This window comes from Vollenhovia emeryi, unplaced genomic scaffold (assembly GCF_000949405.1).
Source record: "Vollenhovia emeryi isolate VEMERY1.0 unplaced genomic scaffold, V.emery_V1.0 DF939144.1, whole genome shotgun sequence".
Taxonomy (NCBI): Eukaryota; Metazoa; Arthropoda; class Insecta; order Hymenoptera; family Formicidae; genus Vollenhovia; species Vollenhovia emeryi.
Genome location: NW_011967222.1, coordinates 1,627,684 through 1,653,922, shown reverse-complemented (window position 1 = coordinate 1,653,922; position 26,239 = coordinate 1,627,684). Strand labels below are relative to the sequence as shown.

The window sequence follows — 26,239 nt, the reverse complement described above, 5'->3', positions numbered from 1 at the left end:
CCCCTTAATGGGTGTAGCGGAATAGTTCCAAAAATGAAAATGGGCGTAAAGCGCTGGAATCAGTCGAGCGAAAACGGTAACAAGCAAAACGCCGGCATGGCCGCTCTCAGGTTTCTGTCTGCAGATTGTATATGTACATACGTATGTACAGTGAGCCTCATTGACCGAGTTCCTTCTGGGTGTAGACTAGTGTAGACAAATGCATTTGTCGCGCGCGTTCACTGATCGCGGTAATAAACCATCATCAAACGTAGCCAATTAACGCGCGCTCATCTACGCCAGTCTACACCCGAAAAAGACTCGATTGATGAGATTCACTGGATGTACCATATTGCACGCGCTTATTCGAATCCCCCGAGGTTGTCTTCGCTAAACGCGGCTTGAAACGCAAGCACGTATAGATATTTTGCAATCTTTGTACGGGGCTAAACGAAGTACAGCATCTATCGATCCATTATCAGAATCGTTCAACGGGAGAAGACTAAGAACTGGGAGAGCACTGGAAAGCAAACTGTAGGCAATCAATTTATGCGCCACGTTAAAGTGCAATCAAAGAAAGTGTAAAATATCCTTATTTATACACGAATTTTGCGCGATACGTGCGTTACGATAACGCCAGCGGCGTTTAATTGTGATGTAAAGTGAAAAAAAATGAGATGCAAGTTTAGAGGAAAAAAAATATAAGACCACGGGCTCGTCCGGGATTTGAACCCGGGACCTCTCGCACCCGAAGCGAGAATCATACCCCTAGACCAACGAGCCATATGATACCGTGTGCCAAAGATGAACCTCAAGTGGTTACACGATCTATATAGCTTAATACATATTACACTCCTGAGGTGTACTTTATACATATAGTACACACACACACTCGACTCACAAGATTTATTTTACAAACGGATAAAGTACAATATCTGAAAAAGATATCACTGTTTTCCGCGTGTATCTATGAACTATACATCTGTACTTTGTCGAGTTGTAGATAATCAATAACACTCTGGTCCGTGTTGCATCAAATTCGAAGAGAAATTTAAATTTAGAAGTGCTTAAAAAAAACTGATCCTTAATCAATATGAAAATTTAGCGGATACGCGAGATCACGGCGGCTGTAGGTTTATTAAAAAAGAAAAAAAATTGGGTTGCGATAGACACGCGTAAACGTTGATAACGGTTTAATTCATATATTTATTTAATCGTCGTAAATAAATTAAACACGTAAATTACATAAGTACAATAATACCTAATCAGCTTTTAAGACAAATTTTAAATGTATCGGTGTGTTGTTAGATCATATTTATAACATACAATATACGCAACAGTAAACAACATACGCAACAGTAAACAATATCTTGTATATAAATTTAATATTTAAAATATTACAACTTTCCGTTATCTCGAATTAGATTACAATGCAGGTTAAAAGAAGCATATAAATTATTAAAATAATAAACATTATATCTAAATACATATAAACGCATACATATGACTATATGCATATAAATCGTGTGGAAATACTATACAATAATGACTTGGGCAAGATTTTTTTTCCATTTCTCGATGTGTAATTAGAATCAAAGAGTGTGAGAACAAGTGTCTACATGCAGGCAAACGGCCTCATTTTTTTCGCATTCGATTTTGGTCACAAAGTAGGTACCAAACAAAAGGTCTTGTCAAGCTGATTGCAGATATGTCAGTCTCAGAGTGTACATATTTAACGTTCCGGAGATAACGGGCTCCAAAGGTTCCGTTCCATTCCAAACAAATGGTAGGTGTCTGTCCAGACGGCTTCATCGCTTACGTCCTGGGAATTTTTGGAGCCCGACGTCTCTGAAACGTTAAAGAGGTACACTCTGAGACTGACATATCTGCGATCATCTTGATCGAGACCTTTCGTTTGCTACCTACTTTGTGACCGAAATGGAATGCAAAAAATGGGGCCAATCTTGTTCTCACTCTTTAACTTGAAAGTTGAATGAATTTACTGACACACCAAAATTTTTGTGTCGATTCTCTTGAAGTGATTATAATCGTTATATACCCCCCCCCCCCAACTCTTGGAAACATAATTTTCAACAATTTCACTGAACCATCAAAGAAATGCAAATGGAGATTAATTTTTTTCCTATACATCTTTAATTTACTAAAAGAATTTACTAACTACTTATTATATTTAAGCACTTGTTTTAATTATAAACCTTAATCCTTTCCCTACTGTTAATAACCTAGAGCAACATTTTCTTTGGCAATATATTTTCCTTCTCAAATACGTGTGTACATATACACTATTTATTTCCTCTGTAACAATTTCAGTAATCAAAATACCGATTACAAAAATTGCATCATCATGTAAAGTATTGGTACTTTATCCAAATTCGGAATCACACACGTGAGGCACATGGTATTTATCTACTTATTATCTTTAAATAATACTTGATAAATAAAATGGCATTTCCACAACTATACACGCATTAGTTATCATTAAGTTAGCACGCCTTCTATTAGCAAGCAGATACCAAGTTATTGCACCTGAAGTCTTTTACTCCGAAGTTTCGAAAACTTTAGAAAGGAAGAAATATTAGAGAGGGTGTCCGACAAGTAAGAGTTTTTCTTTCTCAAGCTTTAGATCTCAATTTTTATTTTAACGTTCACGTTCACAGGGCACTGATTTATTGTATCGGTACGAACAAATTACCGACGTTGAAAGGAATTCTTGATCTCATCGAGTATATTACGACAGTTAAAACATACGCGAAAGCTGAAGTGTAAAAACGTGATTTCCCGAATAACTTGGTAGTTTCGTGAAATTAAATTAAAAATGCTCTTTTGGTGATTATGCACACAATAAGTTGTGTAAATATGTACGCAAGCGTCTATAGCAAATCCAGTAAGGAGAGGATTACAGCGTAGATTTCTAGAATCACAGTAGACGTATTAAATATCATTCTATCAATTCGTAGATAAAATGACAAATTTTTAGATATTATATGCCAAAGTTGGATTTACACGATGATGAAAACCTACCACAGAAATGGGAAGAACACAGGTAGTACAACATGGTGATAGGCACACCAGTAATTGGCAAAATGCTCTCAAAATCTTCCATTTCTGGCCTATACGGGCTATTATAATATGCGGTTTGTTATTATCCATTGGTGACCCACATCTCCATGTGAATCTTTGATCGGGTATTTTAGTAACTTACGATACATCATATATTACTATATATACATATACTAGGCGCACACTATAATTACATTTGGAAATGTTTAAAAACTCTAGTGCAGTGATAAATACGATGAAGGGACAACAATTAACATATATAAAAACAAAGGCCAGAGGCAAATATTACCAGTTGAGGCCAAATCTTTCTCACTTGCGTGTACCATCGTACGCTGTATTGAGTTTTATTCGAAAAGACGAATTTTGGTGTTAGGTTACCAGCCCATCGCGGAAGGAACACGAGAACCTACCGTAAAATCTTTGTATTGAGAAAAGACGCATATCTGAAAAGTTCATCGCGTTAGAGAGCAGGATAAGTCTAGCTGGAAAAAGTTTAATTAAGCAGCCGCAACAAACCTTGTCTTTCAGTCGTTGACAAAGTTGTAGAGCTATGGTAAGCAATACGAGAGCATCATTCAGCCATGGCACGCTGCATTCCGCCTGTTGGGTTTCATACTTGACGCTACCGTGAGCATTTTCTAACTGATAAACAGCTAAAACCAGTTTGTAGCTTTGAATGTAAAAGCTAATGGCCAAGTTCTCCGGAAGGTTTGGATTCAGAGATTTCTGCGGAGACGAAAAGAAAACACAAAAGTTTCACCGTATCAGGCTGGTATTACGTTTGTCGTACGACAAAATTTTTCAAGCACGTTGATTGGCTCCAGGACAGTAAAGTTCTCGAGTATATCCAGAAATTTTCTATCCCGCAGCCAGTCAACGTACGCAAAAAATGTGACAAATGTAACGGCCAGCCTTACGTGTCGGGCGACAGCCATGCTAAAGCGTTTATAATCGAACAAAACACTACGCACCATGTTTCGACTCTTGATAAGATCGTCAATGGTCTTCTTCCTGGGGACGATCAAACTGGTTCTGCTCCTCTGCAGGCAGCCCAGGATATTACCTAGCACGTGCATGACCTCGTCCGACGTTTTAAAGAGATAATGCCTGTCCACATTGTCTATGTGGGCGATGCCCTGCTGCAAGTGGTTAGCGGCGTCCTGAATTTGTTGCAGCTTCCACGGATGTTCACTTTGAATGCTCGTCCTCATGTTAATATTCTGTTGCCGCTGCACCTTGAAATTCACCTCCTGCAAGCACGGAGAACGTCTCAGTGGCGCGGCCAGGTAAAGCGAATTGGGATTCCGCTGTAACCAATCCCGAGCGCGATCCCGCGAACTCGAGGGCACTTTACCGCATTCGTAATACTGTCGCCCGTCAGAACGGCGACGCACTTGACTTGATCGTGCGGGGCCGCGAAGACGAATCTGTCGGTTTTATTGTGCTGGTCGTTGCCGAAGAGAGCCAATGGGAAGCGTTGAGCACATTCCTTAAAATAGACACTCAAGATTAATAACGCGTGGGCTCCCGACGGCGGCTCGCAAGTGGACGGAGCTAAGCGCTGCCGCATTATATATACAGGAATACTTTATGCACGACACGTACCATCAGGATATTCCGGAGCTGCGACAACGAGGAGTGCACCTCCTCGTGGAGCACCCACTCGAACTCCATTTGCTGGAAGCGAATTAAACGGGGAATTATCGATTCGCTCGGGGGGCCGGAGTGCCCGCGTTATCTGTGCGGAGCGTGCCGTAGTCGCGGGGGAGGAAGAAGAAAAAAATTGGTCAAGACGGCATAACCTCAAACGCCCGCGGCGGGCCGACGAGACGGGCGGGCGCGTAATAGTTGGGCGCGGCGCGGGGGCCACGCTATCAGCCGGCTAGGGATTCGGGCCTCTAAGACGATTAGATAAAGGTTAAGCGAAGGTAAATAACTCACGAGATTGTGCGCCTCCTCCTTCTCGCAGTCCGCCATTTTTCAACTGGCGTCCCGTCGCTCGCGCGCGACGCGAGCCGCGCCGCGGCCTGGTGCCTCCACCTATCCCGTCGTAGCGCCACTTCACGCGTGCATGTGATTAGCGCCGTGCGTGCGTGTGCGTGCGCGAACGTACGTTCGAGATACGCAGGCTGCGTGTGTTACGGCAGGAATATATATACATATACGAAATTCTAGCGAGCGCCCGTGAGTTTCGTTCTCCGCCAGCGGGCCAGCGCGATGTGAAGCCAGTGGAGCGATCGGCAGCGTCAGCTGATTCGTCGGTTGCGTAAGTGTCGCAAAGTGTCATCGGTCCCCTCCCGCGCGCGAGCGAAGAGGAGAGATTTAAGAAAGCGGATCGTTCTGCCGCGTCACTGTCCCCGGTGTGCCCGAAGACCGAGAGCGAGCGAGATCTCGTACGTACCGCGCGTCAACGGCGATTAATCGCGAGCGGCGTCGAGTTGCGTGCCCACGTACAGCTAATTTCACTGTGCTGCTGCTCGAGAAGAATCCGCGGAGTAAGACCCGGTGCGGAGCCGATCGACTCGGCGCGTCGAGCAACGACATTTTTATGCGTTTATTATCGAGAGCAGAGACGATAACGGAAGTTATCGATGATACATTGATAGTGATATGCTACCGACGATACCGAGGACTTCATTGCCGCCACGTCCGCGCTCGATTTTTTCGCGCCGGCTTCCACGGTTGTCGAGATTGTCCATAATTTTCTGTTATCTGTTGCAGGATCGTTCCTTGTCCCCCCCGCGAGATTACCCGCACCGATTACCTGTTGCGTCGCATCGATCGTAAGTGCGTAGTCGCTAAGTTTATCCGAAGCACCGTTGTTTTTCTTCCAGTTCAGGTCAAAGGTCGTTCTAATATCGCCCGACCGGCCGGCACGTGCAGACCTATTCGAGTTGCGCCCCTGCGAGAATTAACGCGGGCGATTTGTATTCACCCGTACCGATGCGGATTAACCGCGAATCTCGGTTCGGCTTTTCATCTTTCCCTAATGTCCGGTTTCTATCAATCTAGATTAACTTTAATCTCCGTTTTTATCTTGCTTCTTATCTTTTGCAAATTTTTCCAACTAGAAGCTCGTCCAAATCGGAGGGGGACACTTTGAAACGGTCCCTCGTTAGTTACAGGTTTTACCAGCAAAATGTATGGTAAAATTTCAAAAAACTCTCAAAAAGTTCTTCGAAATGCCATGCGCCACGGTTACACGATCTTCAGGATGAATTTGATAAGAAAATTCTCTCCGTGTACAACGCCGAAAAATGTATTATTCTAATACACTGCCTAGACTCCGATTTCGCAGCGAAACCACTGGCCTAAGAGAAATCTTTTCTGTTATAACAATTCATTATTTTTTAAATAAAATTTACTATCTAGAAATAAACACGATAAGTATAAAAGATAAATCGCCGACTGTAATTGCTGCATCTCATGTTTTTGGAAACAATGCATATATTTTATTGCATATCTTACGAGGGAAGAACTGAGGTGGTTTCGCTTCGAAACCAGGAAGCCACTAATGAAAGTAATACGAACCGGTGGTTTCACGGCAAAACCACCTGGGACGCAAAGGGTTAATATGCGACTGAAACTAATGAGCGAATCCTCAAAGGGACGCAACACCCAACGATCAACGTACAATATATCGTTGACCTTTATTAAAAAAATAATAATAATCTTGTAACGGCATGTCGCCTCAAGCTCGCGCAATTGTTATCGCTTTTAAAGCGAATTTGCGACAACAACGTGATGCAGGCGAGACTAATACAAAATTCACTCGAGACGAAAATCACAAAGCACACGTTTTGTACACGAAACCAATGTGAATACGAAAGTAACATTCGGGGCGGTTTCATCCACGTTTTCTTTCTTTTAATTTCTTTCGATTTTTATTCCTGTCTAGAATTTCCTCTCTCGACCATGACTTTGAAGTTTTACTACGATCTGCTCTCGCAACCCTCGAGAGCAATATACATATTTCTCAAAACGTGTAACATACCGTTCGAAAAGAAGATCGTAAATCTCAAGAATCTCGAGCATTACACTCCAGAGTTCGAACAGATCAATCCGTTCAAGAAAGTCCCTGCTATAGAGCACGACGGCTTCAATCTTGCTGAAAGGTATCGCTCTCTCCGCGGAATAATATGAATACGACACTTTCATTTTATTGTTTTAACCGCCTTCGATTGTTTTAGTGTAGGGATTGTGCGATACCTGAGCCGAGAATGTAAGGTGGACGACCACTGGTATCCGTCCGAGTCGAAGAAACAGGCAAAAGTTGACGAGTACCTCGAGTGGCAGCATCTCAACACGAGACTTCATTGCTCGGCATATTTTCTAGCGAAGGTGGTACCTTCTCTGTGTATCTGACATACGTTCTGCGCGCGGTATACTTAAACGGATCTTTTCAAATGCAGTTTCTCAACCCGCTCATACGGGGTACGCCGCCGAAGCCGGAAAAGGTGGCCGAACTGGAGAGTCGTATGGCCGATTGCATCGACCTTATTGAGAACGTATGGCTGAAGGATAAGCCGTTCTTGACGGGAAACACGATCAGCGCGGCTGATATATTCTGCGCTTGCGAATTGGAACAACCGCGTAAGCCACCTTTCGATTTCAGGTATTATGCTGTACGCCGTGTTCACGGTTTGAGTAACGAGGGACTTTTTCTCGTAGGGATGGCCGGTTACGAGCCGAGAAAGGGCAGACCGCGTCTGACCGCATGGATGGACAAAGTTGCCGCGGAGACGAGTCCTCACTATCAAGAGGCTCATAAATTCTTAAATCAAATAGCTGCTCAACCGTCACCAAAGCTTTAATTTTTAAATGTAATTGTGTGCAAATACCACTCTATCTGTAACATCGATAAATATGTATATATCATATATAGATATGTAATCTATTCTAAACCATAGGTGATGATATCTTTGATGGTTTTTACTTTGATATTTTTGGTATTCTTCGAATAAACATTCGTATACATTGTTTGTACTTGTTATGAAACGAACGAATATGTATTCCGTTTATTTTCCATCCATTTATTTGCCATTTATCCATTTTTAATAAAAACGCGGTGCTGCAATTTCTTTACAAACTGTTATAAAAGTATAAAAAAAGATGATTATGATTATGTAACAATTAAGAAGCATTGGAACGAATATACAGTAAGCATTATTTCTTACAGATATGCGACTCCTAAATACATATTTGTAAAAACGATCATATTTTACTAGCCGTTTTTAGACACACATTTTTCTATTAATAATTAAAATTGTGTTTCGCAGGTTTGCAGTACAGTTCCTCATTGCAATCATGTTGGAGCATTATGTCGATAATCGAGAGATTGTATAAATTTTTCACGTAATTTGTGAAAAGAACTCATTCACGGTTTCCTAATGTTATAATCCAATGTGATCGCGCAATGAAAAACCAGGAGTCTTAATAAAACAAGATTGCAGTCAAATTATGACTATACTGTTAATGGCTTATGACCGTAAGGTACATGAGAGGTAGCACGTTCGTAACATTCGTTACATTACAACATGTAATATACCGATGAGCTTATACTTTCCGTATTATAGCTATTGCACAATACATACGCCATTTACCGCACAATAGTAAGATATAATGCGAGGTGCGCTGAACTCTTTGTATTTCGCAGTTCATAATTTACAAAGCAGAACGTCAGACTGTGAACGAAGTACCATAAAATTACAGTAAGCGTTTATCTTACGACCAGGCACACTTTATCACATTCTCGGTGTAAATCCGATATACGAGACACAGAACTCGCATTCGCCATCATTTATAATACATTGACTAGAGATACATAAATTATTGAAAATATATAAATATCAAAACAGTAACACATTTCGCATGCCGTTGATTTTTCTCGATCGTTCTTCTTTTTTTGGTCATCCAGTGAGCTCGTTAATTTCTTTACAGACATTAATTTGTCTACGGTCTACCGTTTCTACGATAATTCTCAGACAAGTTTCTTTAGCTTAGGCATCCTCTTGGGACATTTCTCCACGTGAATGTTCCAGTGACGAGTTTGGCACCTCTCGTCGCAGTAGAAGGCCGTCTCGCAGCCTAGGCACTTGAACATGGAGCCGGTGAGGCCGCAATTGGAGCACTCCAAAGTGCTCGTGGTCTCCAGGGTGCGAGTCACCTTACCCAGGTGTGGCGTCTCGCAATTGCGACTCCCTTTCCGCGCGGGTTCCTTGGTCAACGCGCTGTTGGACTTGTACGTCGACGTGGATACCACCGCCGGCTCCTGCGCGTTGTCGTCGAAGATCGCTGTCGACGACTGGGAATAAGCGTCGTCCGCCTTCACGTAAGGTAATCGGTCCAGTAAGTTCTGCAGTTGACGGTAACCGCCGTTGTTCAGTCGCGAGTCCACATTGACGCCAGCGACGGTGCCGACGGGTTGTACCTGCTCCTGCGGCAAGTGTTCGCGATTCGCCACTCTGTTCGCCGCCATCAGTTGCGAGGACTCGTTATCCATGACGCCGCCGATGCCACCGGACACCATCTCCGGGTCCGTTCTCCCGTACGACGGTAACGTACCGCGCTGTCGGCCAAAGGAGGCCGCCGCGACCACCGCAGCAGCCGCCGCCGCAGCCACGACGTCCGGGATCATCCTGTTCCTGCCGCACTGGCCGTTGCTCGCGGGATAGCTGGCCAGGGAAGTGCGTGCCAAAGACTGCTGCGCTGGAGCCGCTAACGGCGGGGGAGGCGGTAACAGCAGGGGCGGCAGGCAACCTGACGCGGTGCCGTTTTGCGTGGCGGCCGTCGCCGTCCTCAGACGATCGTAATCTAAGCCGGCGGCGGCGGCGGCGGCGGCGGCAGCGTGCTGATAGCCACCCGCGGATAACGTGCCGGAATACTTGAGGAGATCCGTGGTGAAATGACGAGACGCCGTGTCCTGCAGATGCGCGGGGTAACGCTTGTCGAGATGCTGCATCTGGCGAAGCGAAGACGCGTGCGGATCTTGCAAGGGACCTATTTGGTAGCCGCTTATAGGCGGTGCGCCGGCTGCGTGCAGGCGAGAGTGATAGGGGTAATCGCCGTAGGGGCATATCGCTGAGTGGTAGCCAAAAGCCGCGCCACCGTAAGGATCGATCTGCAACGATAGACTAGCTGAATAGGATCAAGCGATACAATGGCTACGTCTATTACGGATGAAATGTTTAATTCTCTAAGCTACTGGCAAATATAAAATTCATAATGTGTCCCCTTTGTATATTGATTAACTTGTGGATTTTCCGTACCGCATAATTAGATGGATAGAACTGGGTAACCGAGATAGGTGGACAGATGCCCGGTCTCACTGGAGCCGACGATGCCGCTGCGTACAATTGCTGCTGACGCTGCTGGTGTTGCTGACGCTGCCACCTTTCCGTGTTCCATTGCGGCGCCACGTTGACTATGTTGTTCCGAGTCGCGTTACTCGGTGCGCTCGAACGTATCTTTTGCGCCTCCAGACTGGGAACCTGTGCGCGGGAGAAGAGTAGAGAATTCGGCATCAACGAAGAGGCAGTCGCTAGCGAAAGTGTGTTAACTTACGCGAGCGGCCTCCGCCGTTGACGCGGTTGGTAAGCTTATCCCAGATTGCAACTTTGATTTCGATTTGGTAGCCTGTTTCTTCGACATTCGCGCCACCCAATTGCCCAGCGTAGGAAATTGCTCCGTCATGATGCGGTTTCCGTCGTTCCGCTGATTGGTCTTCTCCTTGGTGGCCTTGTTGCAGCTATTAGGCAGCCTAATACATCGAGTGAAAAAAGCACGTGTCAAGTTGAACACATTTGTGCCAATTAAATTTAGAATCATCATGTGTTACACTTACACGATACATTGTTGGTTTGAGCTACTGACGGCGGACCTGGGTTGAGTGAATTCCAAAGGCATTGCTGGACCCAGGGCTGCAGATTGACTCATACTTGACGTCACCTAAAACAACACAAAGTAAATTTTAACCATTTCACTCGGATCGTGATTATTCGTTGAACCTGCACAAACCTTTCTCATAAAAAGAAATAAAGTAAATACCGTAAACTTGGGTGGCTTCGGCCACCTTTTCGGTATATGTTTATACAAATTTACCTTACAATTTTAAATGCTTATGGTATATAAAAATCAATAAAAAATAATAGTGAGTTAATATAAGAGCGATAAGAGCCTTTGACAATTTTTTATTATGATATTGAAAGGTGTTTTTTTCGATGGAAATGAACAAGAACACACCACTTTGTATTTTGAGTGTGAAGTATCGGCAAATTTAATTAACGCCCTTATATTAACTCACTATTAGTCTTACACAGAGCCTTCATTAATATAATTCATTAAAAAATGGAAACATGGCGACAGGTATTAAAAATTGTACGATAAATTTGCACGGTATAAAGAATTACCGAAAAAGTAGCCAAAGCCACCTAAGTTTACGGTGCACGATTTTTAACGTAATTAATAACAGCGTAACATGATATCGATCATTCGCAGTTAAATTATGTACAATAGTTTGCAGATTCAATGAAAAAAAAATATGTAAGTGACACAATTTTATGGCAAATTTTACGTATGTTAATCTTAAATAATTTTTCGCAGATCACCTTTTGCACATCCCTCGAATTTTGCATGACGTCCGTGAAGACAACGTTTTCGCGCGCGACAGACGAGCCGTAATAATTCGACTGCAGTTGCAGGATATTAGTTACATTGGCGGCGGGTACTTGCGGTCGGCCGATCATCGTGGGCGCTTCCTGTGCAGCCGTGACTGTGCTCGTGACTATCCTATTCTTGCTATTGATCCTTTCTTCCGAATTGTAAGTCCCGTATTCCGTTGCCTTAGTTTCATTCACGATCGACGGATTCGACGGTACAGCCTCGTTTGATTTCTGTTCCAGCTCTTGCTTCTCGCAGGCGACTTGCTTGCTCGCGACAGTCTCCGAAGCCTGTGTCACTTCGTCGAGATGTCCTTGAGTGACGGTCCTTTCCTTCGTGTCCCTCACGTCGCTTCCATCTATCTCGACGTCCATCGTCGAGCCTAGAAAACTGTCCGAAGGTATCGTCGGTGTTGCTTGCCGAGGCTCCTTGATATCGCCAAACGTTTTAGTGTCCTCCGGCATTTTCTCCTCGATTTCCGAACTCTTCAGTTTCGGCGAAGCTTCCTCTCCATCCCATTCCACAGTACTGTTTCTCGGATCTTCGAACTCGGAGGATGAAACCGGGGATATCACTGTCGCCGCTGTCACGTCGTCGCGTATTATCGTTTGATCCGTATCATTCACCTTGACTTCCTTCTCGGTCGGCGAGCTCGGCGAGCTGTCGTTTTTGTGCCAGCTTTTGGCGACAGTTAGATTTTGCTTCAGGCACTCGAGTGCGGTCGGTTGGATCGCGATGTAAACCCTGGGTAGCACCGGCGGAGTGTTTCTCGCTGCATCGGGCGATTTGCCTTTCTCGTAGTCGATAGGAGAGCGCGGCGACAATTTCGGCGGTTCCGGAGAAGGGGACGGAGAAACGCTGCTTCTTGATATTCCATTTACCTTTGCAACATAAATATTAATTAACGGAAATGTTATTATATGAAATAATTGACGAAATCGATCTTACAACATCAATTTGCATCCGACAAACTAAATCTGCGGTCTTTAACGGTCTTCTTCTCAGCAAGAATGTAAATTATTTTACTCCGAGAAGGAGTTCACGAGACGCCACCTCATCCAGCTCTCATTTCACTTACTTGCGCGTCGTCGCTATCAACGGACGTTTTCTCGATTGACGCGCACTCGTCCAGCTCGTTCTCATAATCGAGATCGACGACGACCTCGTCGGTCGTCGGCGGAATGGAGGCGGACAGTTTGCACAGCAGCTTCGAGATGTTCTCGATCTGCTTCTCGTAGCAGTTCATCATCTGCCGCAGCCGGGTACTACGCTGCGGGCTCGTGTCGGCGGCGTTGTTGCACGCGGTCATCTCCCGCGAGAGCTCTAGCGCCTTGCCGCGCAGCTCCCGCAGCTTCTGGCGCAACCGGTTGCGACGGTACTTGATCTTGTAGCCGTCGCTCTTCGGCGAGGATCGCCGGTACTTATCCCGCGCGTTGCACGTCGTCGATTCGAGCTCCTTCTCCGAGGCTGCCACGTTGCTCCAGAAAGAGATAGCGGAGTATCCGGACGGAGACTCCGGACGTGGCGTGGCGCCGGTGACAATGCGATAGTTGGACTCGTTCCCCTCGGTGTTTACCTCGACGTTACGTCGATATTCGTCGACGGTGCTCGCTGAGAATAAGAGCAAACAAGTAATAATTAACGATGTGAGGAAACTCACGTTTTCTGATTGCGCTGAGCGAAGCTACTTTTATTGGATTAAGGCCCGGTTTCACCAAACGTCGCTTAACTTTAGTCTTAGTTTAATTCACGTTTGTCTCTTTTTAAAGTAACATTCGGAAAGATACAAAGTACGAATTAAGCTAGGCTTGAAAGTTAAACAACGTTGGTGAAACCGGGCCTAAGACGGAAAATTTGTTAATTACATCTTGGTGGTGGAATTGTAAATAAATGATTTGAATTAATTCATAACGTCGGTAAACTTGTTCACGTAACTCCGGGAAACAGTAAATTAAATATCGAATGTAAAATATCGTACCTTCGCGCACAACTTTCTTCAGTCTTAAAGGCGGCACGACTTTGTTGCAGATGTCCTTCTTTTCCGCCTCCGGCTCCGTCGTCGACACTACGACCGGTGACGCGTATCTCTTGTCATCCCACAGCCTCACCACCACGTGCTGCTGCAATTTTCTTTCACCTTTGTCGACCAAATTGCCGGAACAAGTTCTGGAGTACTCCTTCAAGATATTCTTGACGCGCTCGTCGCGCACATGACCGGCGTCGACTTCGTGGGATTTCCTCCGTTTCTTCGCATCCTTGATCATTTCCTTCTCGTAGTCTCTGTCCCGATCCTCGCTGTTTTTTCTTTTAACACTGTTGACCTCTTTCGTAATCTAACGCATGAATAATCGTCAAATCAACAGTCGTGTATAATTAAAGCGGATTGTGCGACTATTATAGCTGATATTTAATTTCAATTTCCGATTTTGACCCGCGGTCATTGCTTGATCATTTAATTTAACTGTAAGTGATTGTAGCGTAACGATAAACTAAATATAAGACTACAGCAATGAATGAATATTCGTGGGACCATTTTGTAGTAACAAACATTTTAATGTACGTACATTCTGATTTACATTCTTAAATCACTTCATACGACAAAGAGGTTTCGTGTTTGTTAAAAATATAACGTACTCGGGAAAAAAAACTGTTTCCTTTCCAGAGGTGGGAAAAGGGAATAAAAATTGACCGGCCCTTAGGCCAGTTCGCTTCGTTACCTGCACGACATTACTCATGTCTGGAAGAATGTAGTCCGAGCGATCGATGAGCTCGCCCGTAAGCATCATTCCGTCTCCGTTCCCATCCTGCTGCCCGAAAGGGAATTCGCTCAGCTCGTTTGTCAACGAGCCGCTCGGAGATTGCAACTCCACCAAGTCCAGGTTCACGGATTTCGACAGCTTGAGGATCGGCGAGCGCGTCTTCCGCAGCGTCACTATCGATGTCGCCGACCTCGTCGGTGTCGGCGGCGCTGGTCGAATCGGCAGGGAGCGATTAGGCTGCACAGGGATCACGCAAGGACCACGATCCCTCAATGCGGTCGCCAGGCTGCCCGTGCCGCGTTGCAATCTGCTGGAACTGTCGGCTATCATGATGCGAGGTTCTAGAAGAAAAGAGCGGAATTCACGGATGGACATCGTCGACACGACGAAGAGGACACACGACCTATTCCAAAATTTTCCGGATCCCTTGTAAAAGAATTTCTCGAGATTTCATCGCGTACTAATCAAAATATCTCGCTAGAACGGCGCGACTTTTTAAGACACCATGCGACGTCCTTCTTAAAAATAGCCTTTTCTTTTTTATTTTAATTTTAAATTTAGTTTCAGAAAAAAAACACGTGTTTTAATGATATTAATGATATTCAGCACATCATTTCCTGAAGGCTATTTCTGAGCAAATAGAAGTCAGCGTAACGTCAAACAACGTTTCGAAAGGCCATTCGATCGAGGCAACAAATGCAAATTAATGCGGATGAGTCTACTTTTATTAATTCAGTTTGTAACGCGAATCACAATTTTTATTTTCCAAGATAAATGCGTTTTGAACAAATCCACAAAAATCCTTAAACTTTTTCTAGCAGGATCGTTTTCAGATTCCAGTCCTTGAAGAAACAAATCTCCTTTTTTACGTTTCTCGCAATTGCAAGTGTTCAAAGGCATTGAAGAAATAGAAGAGACTGGACGCCGGTTTATACATACTATCAATTGGTTATTCTGAAGGTAATTATACACTTGTATGCAATGGTTCATAGGGCGTACACATGATCGGCAACATGTTAGATATATCGATGACGTTACTCAGGTGGATACACCGCTTTCGCTCGTTATCACGTTCTCACCCGACATCTCCGAGCTTTCTTCGGCGTCACTGAGTCGTTTCAAGATTGTCTGCTTCCAGGTAGATTGCTTCGACTCCTCGCTGGTCAGGTCCACGAAAATTGGAGCTTTCTCGTGCTCTATCGAGGTGGCCGTGCTCGATGTGGAGGCCGTCTTCACGCCGCCGACGTCATCCTCGTAATAATCCAGGTGTACCGCCAGTTCTTCGTCCTGGCCGCTCATCAGACCCCGTTCGGGCTTGCGTATCTTCGCGACGGCGACGGCGGCGGCGCTATCCTTCTGCCGCAGCTGACACTCCGCACAGTCCTTGCACGTGGCACACACCTCGTCCTCTTCGAGCTCCGTCGAGCTGGAAATCCGCGGGCAGGCCGTCCTCTCTTCGTTGCTGGCGTCGCTGTTCTCACAGAAGAGCTCGTCGATGTCGCAGGCGATGACGTTGGGGTCATTCGTATCGATGACCGTGGAACATCCGCCGAATCGGGACAAGCTCCTCTCGGCATCGTTGGACTCGCCGCGCGGCATTTCGCGGGATATCATGACCCTGGGCCAACGGGCTCCAGGTGCGAGCGATTGATCGGGCTTGTCCCTCGACCAGAGCTTCCTCTTCCGCGGCTTCAGCGCGACGGTCAGGTGCCGATCGTGCGAACGCATCTTTCTTGTATCGCGCTATCCACGAGACTCGAGGACTTTTCCGAAAGTTCGACAAGTGATTCGCCGGAACATCTCGCGTTTCAGTCGCATTTAAAATTATTCAGATGAACGGCATCCTCCTCCCTTGCATTCGCGCGACATGCACTGCAGTAATAATTGCGGTTGAAAAGGGGGGAGAAGGGGGGAGAGTTGAAAGAAGGGCAATTAAGTATTAAACAGCCAACGGTATACTTTAGCAGTTTTGGTCGATGAAGTTGAACAAAGTCTCGCGATGCAAATAATACATAGGGGGGAGCGAAGAGACGCTCGCGCTCGCGAGAGGGAAGGTAATAATTGCGAGGCTTCGTGCGCTACATGTCAACCGTTTTACATGGTGGTTTTTTTTCTTTTTTTTTCGTCAGAAGTCTCCTATCGATTCTCATCGATTTTTCCTCGTACGCACTGTGCATCGAGTGTCTTTCGCTCCGCATTTACAGTAACAGAACACACGAAAAAGGGAGAAATTACTTTTCGCACGCGATGCACGCTCCCCTTGCCCCACCTTCTCTCTCTCTCTTGTCGAACGCACACACGCATTTCTCTTTTTTTTCTCTCCTCGCGCGGAAATTCACGGTCGCGCCAAAGAAGTTGAAAGCGAACCCCTCGTGGCAATCGAAAATCGGAAAAAAAGTCTCTTCTAAAAACTTTACTGCAACGTGCATGTGAGTCAGATGTATTATAATTGCCACGGGTACAACTTAACATTACAACTGCGAATATAATTGTTAAATAACGCGATAATCGACGTTTAAAGAAAAGTACTGGCATCGAGTATGGAAACGAGCACGTAATTTAGATGACGAAATTGCCGGTATTTCGTAATCTAAATTCGTTAAACCTTCAACGATCTATTTTTACAGTTACTCGGGTGCATTGTAGTGACATAGTTAAAAAATAACTTGCAACAACAATATTCTCTCGAAATAGGAGTAATTTAAAGTAAAAATTTTGAGAATATATTCTCTTAATTATTATTATGTACTCCCAAATTGCACTCTATATTATTCATTAATAATGAAACTTATGAGTAACTTTAAATTTTACTAGGTATACGTAACATATAATATATTTCAACGGATTTTTCTTTCTCTCTTTTAAACGGTATTTAAGCAATGAGATGCTCCTCTCCATCATGCCCGTTTGCACACGGTTTTTGTCTATTTTTATACATTTATGTTTTTCAGGTGAAAAATATGACGGAATTTGTTAGAGATAATTATAAGAAAGCATTTAACCGGTCAAGAGACTTCGTTCCCATTCATCGAGGTCACACCCTCAATCTTGATAACGAAAGGAGCACAAATGCAAATTACCTTTGCAAATTGTCTTCGGCGTCGTCAAACGAATACGATAAACAATTGTGCAGAATTGTGACATCGAGCCGACATCGTGAATATCCATACAGGTGAGATATCACACTTGATTTACCGTTACCAAGACATTACGTTTTCGTGTAATTTTCATAATGTCAGACTGAAGGCGTACTCCCTCGCTTGGTACGCGGCGACGAGGCTCACGAACACAGGCTTACTTCTCGTTTATCGCTTTCTATCGTCGCTTTCCATCGTTAGCATCCGCTAGTTAATGTACACTCCACACCGAATCTTACATCACCGTAACACTACGGCAGGGATCACGTGTCGGCCACCCACTCGTCGGAGATGCTCACCGATATCGCGATGAGGTAAAGAACCGCGAGAACCTTCACACCTCACGTTCATCTTTCGCCTCTCCTTTTTCTCTTTTCTTTCGCGGACATCTGTCTTCTCCGAGACATAATACAGCGCCGTCTTCTTAGTCCCCCTTTCTTTTTTCTTTTTATTCCAGTTTCCGCGGAAACTTGCGCAGATCTTCACGATTGATGGTACCTCGCGTTTGAAATCTTTCCGTAACTTTTGCAGCGTCCCGGACAGCGGAACTCGTCGTCGTTTTATTGAATGTCCCGGCGGGTCCGTCGAGCCGTGGCGAGCATCATCCTACGGCGCCCTGGAGACGGCGCCGGTCGCGGTACGGCGGTATCCCTCCACGTGTGTCACAGAGCTGCAATGTAGACTGTCATGCGGAGGAGCGAGCCGGCCGGCGAAGCAATAGTGCAATGTATTTTTTCCCCCTCTATCTATTTAACACCACACGCGCGACGGCTGGCTCTCTTTCGGGAGCCCTTCGACGCGACAGGCGTATTTCAATTGGCCGTTCAGGACGCGCATCCTCCGGCGCAGGCGGAAGGACGATCGGAGAAGGGACACGCGAGTCGATCACGTTGATGTCTCCACACAACCACCTTTTTTTCTTTCCTCGACTTCGACGCGCGCCTAAGCGACGCTACATTCCCGAGAAATTTGTTCCGCGAAGATCGATCAGGCCGGGAGAGAGCACGGGGGATCCTCGAGACGCGAGGGGTCCAATTTTGGACCGCGGGAATCTCTCGTTTCATTCGCCTCTGCGAAAAGCATCGTCGCGCGATGCCAGTCGCTTATTTTTAAGTGCATCGAGTGTAAAACTTATTAGGTCGCGTTATAAGCAACGGAGCTGCTAATGCTTCACTTATCTGCAGTTTTATGCGGTTGTACGGTCGTTCAAGGATTAACGATAAGTACGTGATGATAAAAACGCGGCTAGTGTCGTAAACCTTATACGCCGTAAAAAGCCCGGCGCGCGTCTTCTCCGCGTCTTGATTTACGCTCTCTGTAAGTATCGACATAAATATGATTTTATAATCATCTCAAGTCTCGAAGACCCCGGCCATTAATCTCGCCTCGAAACGAAAAGCGGTGAACGGTATCGACGTCGGGGGAACTATCATTTTTATTATATCCGTTTTTGCGGGACTTGGACTAGGTCGACGAGTCTCGCGGGCGCGCATAAAACTCGTTCGCGTCGTAACAACGGCATTCCAAGTTGGAAAACTCGTTCCGGCGTCGTCGCCGGAGGAAAAGAGACGAGAAATTGAAGTAAAATAAAAATTTCCACGGCGGCCTTCCCGAGTCGGCGGGTTCGCTGACGCGGGGAGGGAACTTTTGAGCGCCTCGTCAATACGAAAGGGGGATGAATGCTTCATGCACCCCACGCGGATAATGTTAGCGTGACGCGTATAACCAGGCAGCAGAACCCTTTCGCGGAGAGAAAAGAGGCTCTTTCATAATTTACCGGTCCACTTACAGGTATCTTCTTTGTAGTTCTGCGTTATATAAGTCCGCTTAGTTAGTGTACGTAGCGTAACCTTGTACCTACCCCACTCCGGGAGAGTGCCTGGCGTCGTTTCTTCGAGTGGTACTCTCTTGCGCGCGTAATACAATTCCCGAAGAGAGAACGAAAGGAGCCTTCGATCGCACGCTCGTCCCGAAGGATTACTCACGAGGGAACTGTCCGCGCGGCGGTATTATGTCACCGGTGCTTACGCATTGATATCGTGGTCTCCGTTCTCGGCTCGGAATCGAGACGGAGACAGAGAGAGAGAGAGAAAGAGAGGTACATACAATTAATAAGCGTACAATTGAGATCATGCAGGCTCGGAAAACCGAAGTCTAAATTCTCGCGTCACTTTAATTAAACGACAACGGATAATGGGCGGCGAGATAACGAAGAAGATAGCGGTCGTTTCCTTTTGTTGTGACAACGACAACGGCAATTGTATGTACATGTGCGCCGATGCGGCCGACGAATGCTATATGTCTATAGATAGATCTTTACAGCGAACGTGCGCCTCTACGTCCGGGTATATAAGGGTCATCGACATATCCTCCTTTGCGAATATCGACGAAATCCGGGCAAGATCGGCTCGCGAGGAAATCGTCGACTCACTCCTCTTCCTGGAAGCTCCTCCGCCACGATCCATCTGCGTTTATAACGCGCGTACGCTTATAGCAGGCGAGTCATCGATTGAAAAGTTCCGCGGGCCCGATCTCGCGCCGATATCCTTCGAATTCTTGCGAGTCGAGCGGGCGAAAACGGGATAAAGAGCGGGATGGAGGTGAGCGGCGTGTATTTCCATAATTTGAACTGTATCGACCCGCTTGGGCGTAATTGCTCCTTTGTTAAACGGGCAGAAGAATAGAGCGCACGTTTCGAGGACCGCGAGCCGGACGCTTCAGTGGGAAAATTATCGGGGAAAAAACCGATTTCTATCTCGCCAAGGCTATCTGAATTATATAAAGGTATACGCGATCATATAATTGTTCGATACATTCTGAATGAAAATGGCACTCACTCGATAGGCGGAGCTCCAGAACGATCCACGACTTCGCTTATCATTCCTCGAGGACTGCGGCGATTAAGCGGTTATCCTGCGGACGCATGGTATCCTAATGGCAGATCCGCGCACAGGAGGAGTCACAGTGGACCTGCGGTCCCATCCGTTTACACGCACCAGCACATCGAAAGGCTCGCCTCCGGATTGAGCGGATCCTCGCGTCAGACCTTGCAATCACTGAGGTACCTTACCGATCACTCGAAGCTCGACTGATTTTAACATTTGTAAATTAAAGCGCGGCAAGGTTCGATGTTGAATTTTTACTAATCTCCACCGATCCACTCGTTTCCAGCTCCGGGCGGGACGGTGTTCTTATCCGTGGATCAGCGGGCACGAGAGATTCACGCTATCGATAATCCATCGCGCACTTTGTGCGCCGTCCACGGGCGTACGGATCTGTCGTGTGTAATTTCGTGTCCACAACGACAGGCGCGTCGCCGATGTATCGCGCGCGGCGCGACGCGACAGGCCAATGCGCCGGAGCCGGTGTGCAGCACGCGAGTATGATCGCCGCGTCGAGGTACAACATAGGAGCGCCACGTGGTACGCCGAAGTCGTTACCGTGGGGGGCTGTCGTCGTTAGGACTCCCTCGGATCAACGACGACCTGCGCCCGACGCCGGCGAATTTTCTATTTTGCGGCCGCGAGGCTGGACACGGGATACGCACGCCGTTCGCGGAAGTTATTCATTTGTCGAATAAATCCTAATTCATATAATGCCGAAGACAAATAAATATCCGTGTACGAGAAATGAGCCGAAATGTAATGTACAATTGAGGGTCCCAGTGAGAAATGACTCGTCGACACGATGTCGCTTCGACATCGTTTCGACATCGATCGACGAATCATTTCTCGCCGGGGTCGCCTCGAAATTAACGCAGAATAGGAGATAGAATAAATCTTTTCCGATTAGAAGTAATTATCAATAAATTTGTCTGAACGGTCAAAAAACGTTCCGTTGAAAAGATAAAAGCGATCTCGTTGCTCTACGTACAACTTTTTTAATTATTTAAATTGTTGTTTCATATTTAAACGGATTGTATTTTTTTTTTTATTTATAGGAGAGCGGCCAACAGCCTTTGAGATTATCGTTCAGGTTTAAAAAAGTATATTATTAATCTCGCCAAAAGAAAAAACCAAGCCCCGTACCGTTGAATTTCGGCCCATTTTGTACAACTATCTAATAGGTATCTTGAATCCAACCGTTAATTAAATATTAAGTAGCTTTAGCGACTACGATAATGCTACTCATTATCGTAATCGATATGCCGAAGATAGTGCTTGAACACGCGAATTTTATATCTCGTATGTTTTTTCGCAGGGAAAAACACGTACGCCGCTATCACGAGCATAAATAAGATGCCGGCGCAATCCGATCCTTTTTCAAATTAGACCGACGATTCTTCCCTCTCTCTCTCCCCTCGTCGAGGACTTAAACTTCGGGCTAAATTTAACTCGCAGGCACGTAAAGCACGTCCCTACACACGGCGATCGATTGTCTTTTGTCTCGAATTGCCGTTCGAAGACTCTTAACCATTTGCACGAAACTTCTATCCTTCGTTATTGATCGGATAATTATTACCCGCAAAGTTGCTATGCCATTTCCTAGTTATTAGACTCGAGTTATTCTACAATGTATATTTCCGCAGGCGCGATACGACGTACGGAGAAAAGGAGAGAGGAGAAAGAAGAAGATGACGATGACGACGAAGAGTAAGAAAAAAGGACCGATGATGACTCATGGCTGATGAGAAATAAATTACACGCGAAAGAAGAGAGTGGAGAATATACAACCTAAGCTATCTTGAGTATAAATTACGTTCTCATAGCAACTGGCGGCGGGGAAGGTCAAGTGCAGGGGTGAAATCGTAGACGCAAGGGTGAACGAGGTTGCGACGTTGGATGTATGTTACACTGCGATGCGACAATTTTTTTAATATGTAAACATTTAAATATTTAGCCGCGCGGCGGAGGCCACGTACGTGATAGACAAACGTGTGCAAATGCCGGACGTTCGCGGAATACGTACACGTCGTCGCTTCTGTCTTCCGGTAGCGATTGTCGATCGATCGCTTGCATCGAAAGTGAAGGAAAAAAGAAAGAAAGAAAAACAGGGGGGTTTCAGATAGCGTGAACTGCGCCTGTATCTATATCTGCCTTATCTGACTACCGGTGTATCGTCGTGGCCTCCGCTTAATTTCGCTCACGCGATAGGCGTACGCATACGTATCGATAAGTGTAATTTCATGTGCGTTTCTCGCGACGAGGAAAAAAAAGGAGGGAGAGAATCCCCCCTTTTTTTTCCTCTCTTTTGTCTCCCTCTCTCCTTCACGCAACCATTCTTATTTTATAAGCTAAGCCGACGGTACGTTGTACTATATATCTTTCATTATGCAATTTATATTGTATTCGCGATCGCGAGGGAGAGAATTCGTGTATCCTCGTGTATTCCGAACGGACGGCAATTTCTATCGATTCCCATCGGTTAACGGGCGCCGCGGGCCGTGCCGGCTATTCGTGCCTCGCTCGAGCGGTGCCAGCGGTCCTCGTCTGCGGCTCTCATCCGCGAGATTATTGCCCGTTTATCGCCGTCCGTCTGCGATAGGCGTGAAACGCGAGCCCCGGTAACACGATCGGCCACCTGTAAGCCCCGTGCATAATTTCGCCTATCGAACAAACAAAGGAACGGTTGCTCGTTGGCAAACAGTTAACGACGTTCGCTCGGCACGGTTGCCCGCGTTCCTATCGGGTTACCCCGGGCCTTTTTCTCACCTTTCGCCGCCGGTGTCAAGGTGCCGACCGGCACGATTCCGGAGGGAAGCGGTAGCGCGCGATGAAAGAACGTGATTCCACAAGCGAGATCCCGCGACCGTTGTTCGGCTGACGTTTCTTCTCCTCACGAATTCCGGCCACGTACGTACGTCATGTCGACCAAGACCGTGGCACGGAGGACGAGATCCAGCAACCTCGAGTACCGCGGCGACTCCAGATTTCCACCGGGCGTGTACACGATCCACCTGCCGTCGGCGTGCGATCGTACTCTCGGCGACAGGCCGATTCATCTGAAAAGGAGTAGCGCGTACGAGGGGAAAGAGGTAACGCACCTTGCACCCTCTCCACGAGGAAAATGCGGGATGTAGATCTTCGCGCGACTTCCTCTCGCAGCTACGTTAAATGCTAAGGAGAAAATTGGTGTGTCTCCCTTTAAGTTTGTCTGTAAATTAAAGCAGCTGTGTAAACTATTGCCGGCAGGTCGGCAGGATAAGGGATAAGAGCGGCACGAGGAAATATCTGATTCCCTCGAAGGAACCCACGGTCTATCCGAAGATCATGACGAGGAAGGAGTACGAGGACCTGAAAGAACGCAGCCGCGTGATCACAAGGGAGGAGAGACGAACGGCTGCGGAGACCACGGAGAAGGAGAGGGAGAGGCTGACGAAGGAGAGCGTGGCGCGGAAAGAGGCAGTCCGCATGATGGACATGAAGAAGAGTCGCGAGAAGGATCCGAGAACGAGGGAGATCGAGGAGGAGGCGAGGAGGAGGACGATGCACATCCTCGAGCGGGCGTACAATATGCGTCTGGAGCAGGAGGAAGAGATACAGAGGTGCAATCGGCTGATCCTGGAGACCAAGTGCCGAGCTATCCGCGACGCCCAAGTAAACCGCCGAGTCTACAACGAAATTCCGTATATGACGTAACGTCCCCGTAATATCTAATTTTCGTACATTTAGCTGTCCGTTTGCAGATCGCGGAGAAGAAGCTGATGGAACGGGAGCTTCTCGAGGAGGAGAAACGACTGAACGAGATGATGGAAGACGAGAGGAGGTGGGCGATCAAGGAGGAGTCGCGAAAGGAGCAGGAGGAGGCGGCCAAGAGGCTGCGATTCGCCAAGATCCTGAAGGATCAGATCGTGGAGAACGAGGAGCAACGGATCCTCGAGTTCGAGAGGAAGCAGGAGGAAAGCCGGCTCATCAACTTGAATAACATCGCGTGGCAGCAAGACGAAATCGAGAAGCTGCGCAGTAAAGAGGCTGAAAATACTAGGGTGCGGCGGGAACTTGCGGAAGGAAACGAACAATTGAAACATTTCAAGGCTATGGAACAGGAGGAGAACAGAATTATAGACCTAAGGTGTGCTTCACCAGAGCTTTCGAAATTCTTTCAAACTACTATCAGCTTTTGAAACCTTAGGATCGTCTCCTTTATATCTTTCCTCGATAAGAAAAATGATTTTTATTAAATTACATTTTTCAGGATACAAAACTATCATCGAATGAAAGAAGAGAGAGAGGCCAAAAAGATGAAAGAGCAGAGATTAGAGAGATTGAAGAGGGAACGAGAAAAAACCAGAGTGGCGATGCGAACGGTACAAGCGCACGATCTTCAGGTAAATATCGAAAAGGTTTGAGACATAAGTGTATCTAGAAGTCACGCTAGAAAACAATGCACCACGTAAGGAATTTTACAAAGTACGTCGCAAGTTCATGAATTTTTCTACTAATGGAAACACTATATTTTATGCGATACATTATATCGTTGCGCGTATCGTTCCATTTACTTCTATAATTACCTACATACATCCTTGTGTGTCTCAACTACCTGTTGTCGAGGGTCAATGAATCCACGAGCGCCACGTCAGGTCTCCGCTATCTGCAATTGTGTTCTTTCGAAATTGCGCTTCGTTTTTTTTATCGTATGGTTATTTCTGTTAAAAAAAAGACTTGAGTGCAACGTATTATCGCACTGTAATGCTCTCTTCGCAATTAAAACAATTAATGTACATTGAACGTTATAAACTACCTCTGTGTGATTTCTGATGTCTGTTCTTTCTATGCGTATTTTTAGTATGTCACAGTTTATTGAATGTCTAATTATACGAATGTTTTAAAGAAACACTTAATTAGGCCATAAAAGTTTTAATTGTGGGTAAAATCGTCACAATAAATTTGCAGGAGCAAATTGACGAGATCAATGCGGCTCGAGTTCAGGAAGAGGTAGAACGGGAATGGAGACGAAAAGAGAAGGAAGAAGCTTTAAAGAAACTGGAGGCTCAAAAGATTCTTCAGAGAGAAAGGGAGGAACAAGTAAACAATAAGCGGATAATGCAAGCGATTGAGATCGAGCGAGACAGGCGGGAATTCGAGAGGATTGCACGTGTGCAACAAACAGCTTATTGCAAAGAAAAAAGGGAACTCGAGCAAAAGCAACAACAAGCTATAATTCATCGCAGTGAAATATTAAAACAGGTTTGTGTCAATTGTCTTCGCATACCTGAAGACACAACGCTGACATTAATATACATAACTAGATATGTATATACACATACAGACGCGCGCGCGAGCGTGAGTAATTGTAGATCATATACATACGTTTTTTTGTACAGCATATATATGATTTTATTTCCCTTGGACAGGTAAATGAAAAGGAACGAGAACGCATTGTTGAGCGGCAGAAGATGTTCGAAGAAGGCTTGGCAATACGCGCTAAAACTGCGACGCGTAAGAAGAAATTGCAAGATGCAATGGAACGAAAGTGCCAAGAAATGAGAGAGAACAAAGTCCCTGACATTTATATTAACGAAGTGAAACGCATGATCGAAACTATTCAATGAATTATTTCATCGAGCTGAGAAATAAAAATAATTAATCGGGTTTTGAAGATGACACCAAATCACACATTTCTTCTTTTGTAACAAAATTTCTAAGTAACATCAGAAGTTCGAGGAGGAATTTAACATTTGATAGG

At 45.7% G+C, this 26,239-nt stretch overlaps 4 protein-coding genes and 1 non-coding gene across 10 annotated transcripts; 2 read left to right on the top strand and 3 right to left on the bottom strand.

Annotated features, from left to right (window-relative positions):
- Positions 1–690: 690 nt before the first annotated feature.
- Positions 691–762, bottom strand: Trnap-cgg. The gene has a single exon. It is a non-coding gene; the product is annotated as a tRNA-Pro (tRNA).
- A 403-nt stretch (positions 763–1,165) lies between these two features.
- LOC105566557 (protein rogdi) lies at positions 1,166–5,231 on the bottom strand. 3 transcript variants are annotated; one of them, XR_001009298.1, is made up of 7 exons: positions 5,002–5,144; positions 4,666–4,737; positions 4,415–4,549; positions 4,032–4,310; positions 3,577–3,786; positions 3,350–3,503; positions 1,166–1,827 (listed from the first exon to the last, which is right to left on the bottom strand). XR_001009298.1 is itself a non-coding variant. In XM_012020644.1 (6 exons), the coding sequence occupies exons 1-6, from the start codon at positions 5,035–5,037 to the stop codon at positions 1,795–1,797; spliced, it is 765 nt and encodes a 254-aa protein (XP_011876034.1). In that variant the 5' UTR covers positions 5,038–5,231; the 3' UTR covers positions 1,166–1,794. The 3 variants fall into 3 exon arrangements, 2 of the variants coding, with proteins under 2 accessions (XP_011876034.1, XP_011876033.1); XM_012020644.1 differs by lacking the exon at positions 3,350–3,503 and having other exon boundaries at positions 5,002–5,231; XM_012020643.1 differs by having other exon boundaries at positions 1,166–3,503.
- A 1-nt stretch (position 5,232) lies between these two features.
- On the top strand, positions 5,233–8,059 carry LOC105566558 (glutathione S-transferase theta-1-like). 3 transcript variants are annotated; one of them, XM_012020645.1, is made up of 6 exons: positions 5,233–5,326; positions 5,782–5,843; positions 6,959–7,175; positions 7,251–7,401; positions 7,473–7,653; positions 7,732–8,059. In XM_012020645.1, exons 3-6 carry the CDS (start codon positions 6,976–6,978, stop codon positions 7,872–7,874), a joined length of 675 nt encoding a protein of 224 aa, XP_011876035.1. In that variant the 5' UTR covers positions 5,233–5,326; positions 5,782–5,843; positions 6,959–6,975; the 3' UTR covers positions 7,875–8,059. The 3 variants fall into 3 exon arrangements, with proteins under 3 accessions (XP_011876035.1, XP_011876037.1, XP_011876036.1); XM_012020647.1 differs by lacking the exon at positions 5,233–5,326 and adding an exon at positions 5,437–5,453 and having other exon boundaries at positions 5,782–5,847; XM_012020646.1 differs by lacking the exon at positions 5,233–5,326 and adding an exon at positions 5,507–5,565 and having other exon boundaries at positions 5,782–5,847.
- Positions 8,060–8,144: 85 nt separating this feature from the next.
- Positions 8,145–20,532, bottom strand: LOC105566559. Of its 2 annotated transcripts, none has more exons than XM_012020649.1 (9): positions 20,452–20,532; positions 14,436–14,818; positions 13,697–14,051; positions 12,797–13,329; positions 11,667–12,599; positions 10,904–11,007; positions 10,624–10,819; positions 10,329–10,550; positions 8,145–10,180 (listed from the first exon to the last, which is right to left on the bottom strand). In XM_012020649.1, exons 2-9 carry the CDS (start codon positions 14,805–14,807, stop codon positions 9,041–9,043), a joined length of 3,855 nt encoding a protein of 1,284 aa, XP_011876039.1. In that variant the 5' UTR covers positions 14,808–14,818; positions 20,452–20,532; the 3' UTR covers positions 8,145–9,040. The 2 variants fall into 2 exon arrangements, with proteins under 2 accessions (XP_011876039.1, XP_011876038.1); XM_012020648.1 differs by lacking the exon at positions 20,452–20,532 and adding an exon at positions 15,557–17,243.
- Positions 20,533–21,511: 979 nt separating this feature from the next.
- On the top strand, positions 21,512–26,162 carry LOC105566561 (cilia- and flagella-associated protein 45-like). Its single transcript, XM_012020650.1, has 6 exons — positions 21,512–23,588; positions 23,746–24,150; positions 24,240–24,625; positions 24,749–24,881; positions 25,447–25,740; positions 25,908–26,162. The coding sequence occupies exons 1-6, from the start codon at positions 23,418–23,420 to the stop codon at positions 26,103–26,105; spliced, it is 1,587 nt and encodes a 528-aa protein (XP_011876040.1). The 5' UTR covers positions 21,512–23,417; the 3' UTR covers positions 26,106–26,162.
- Positions 26,163–26,239: the final 77 nt, after the last annotated feature.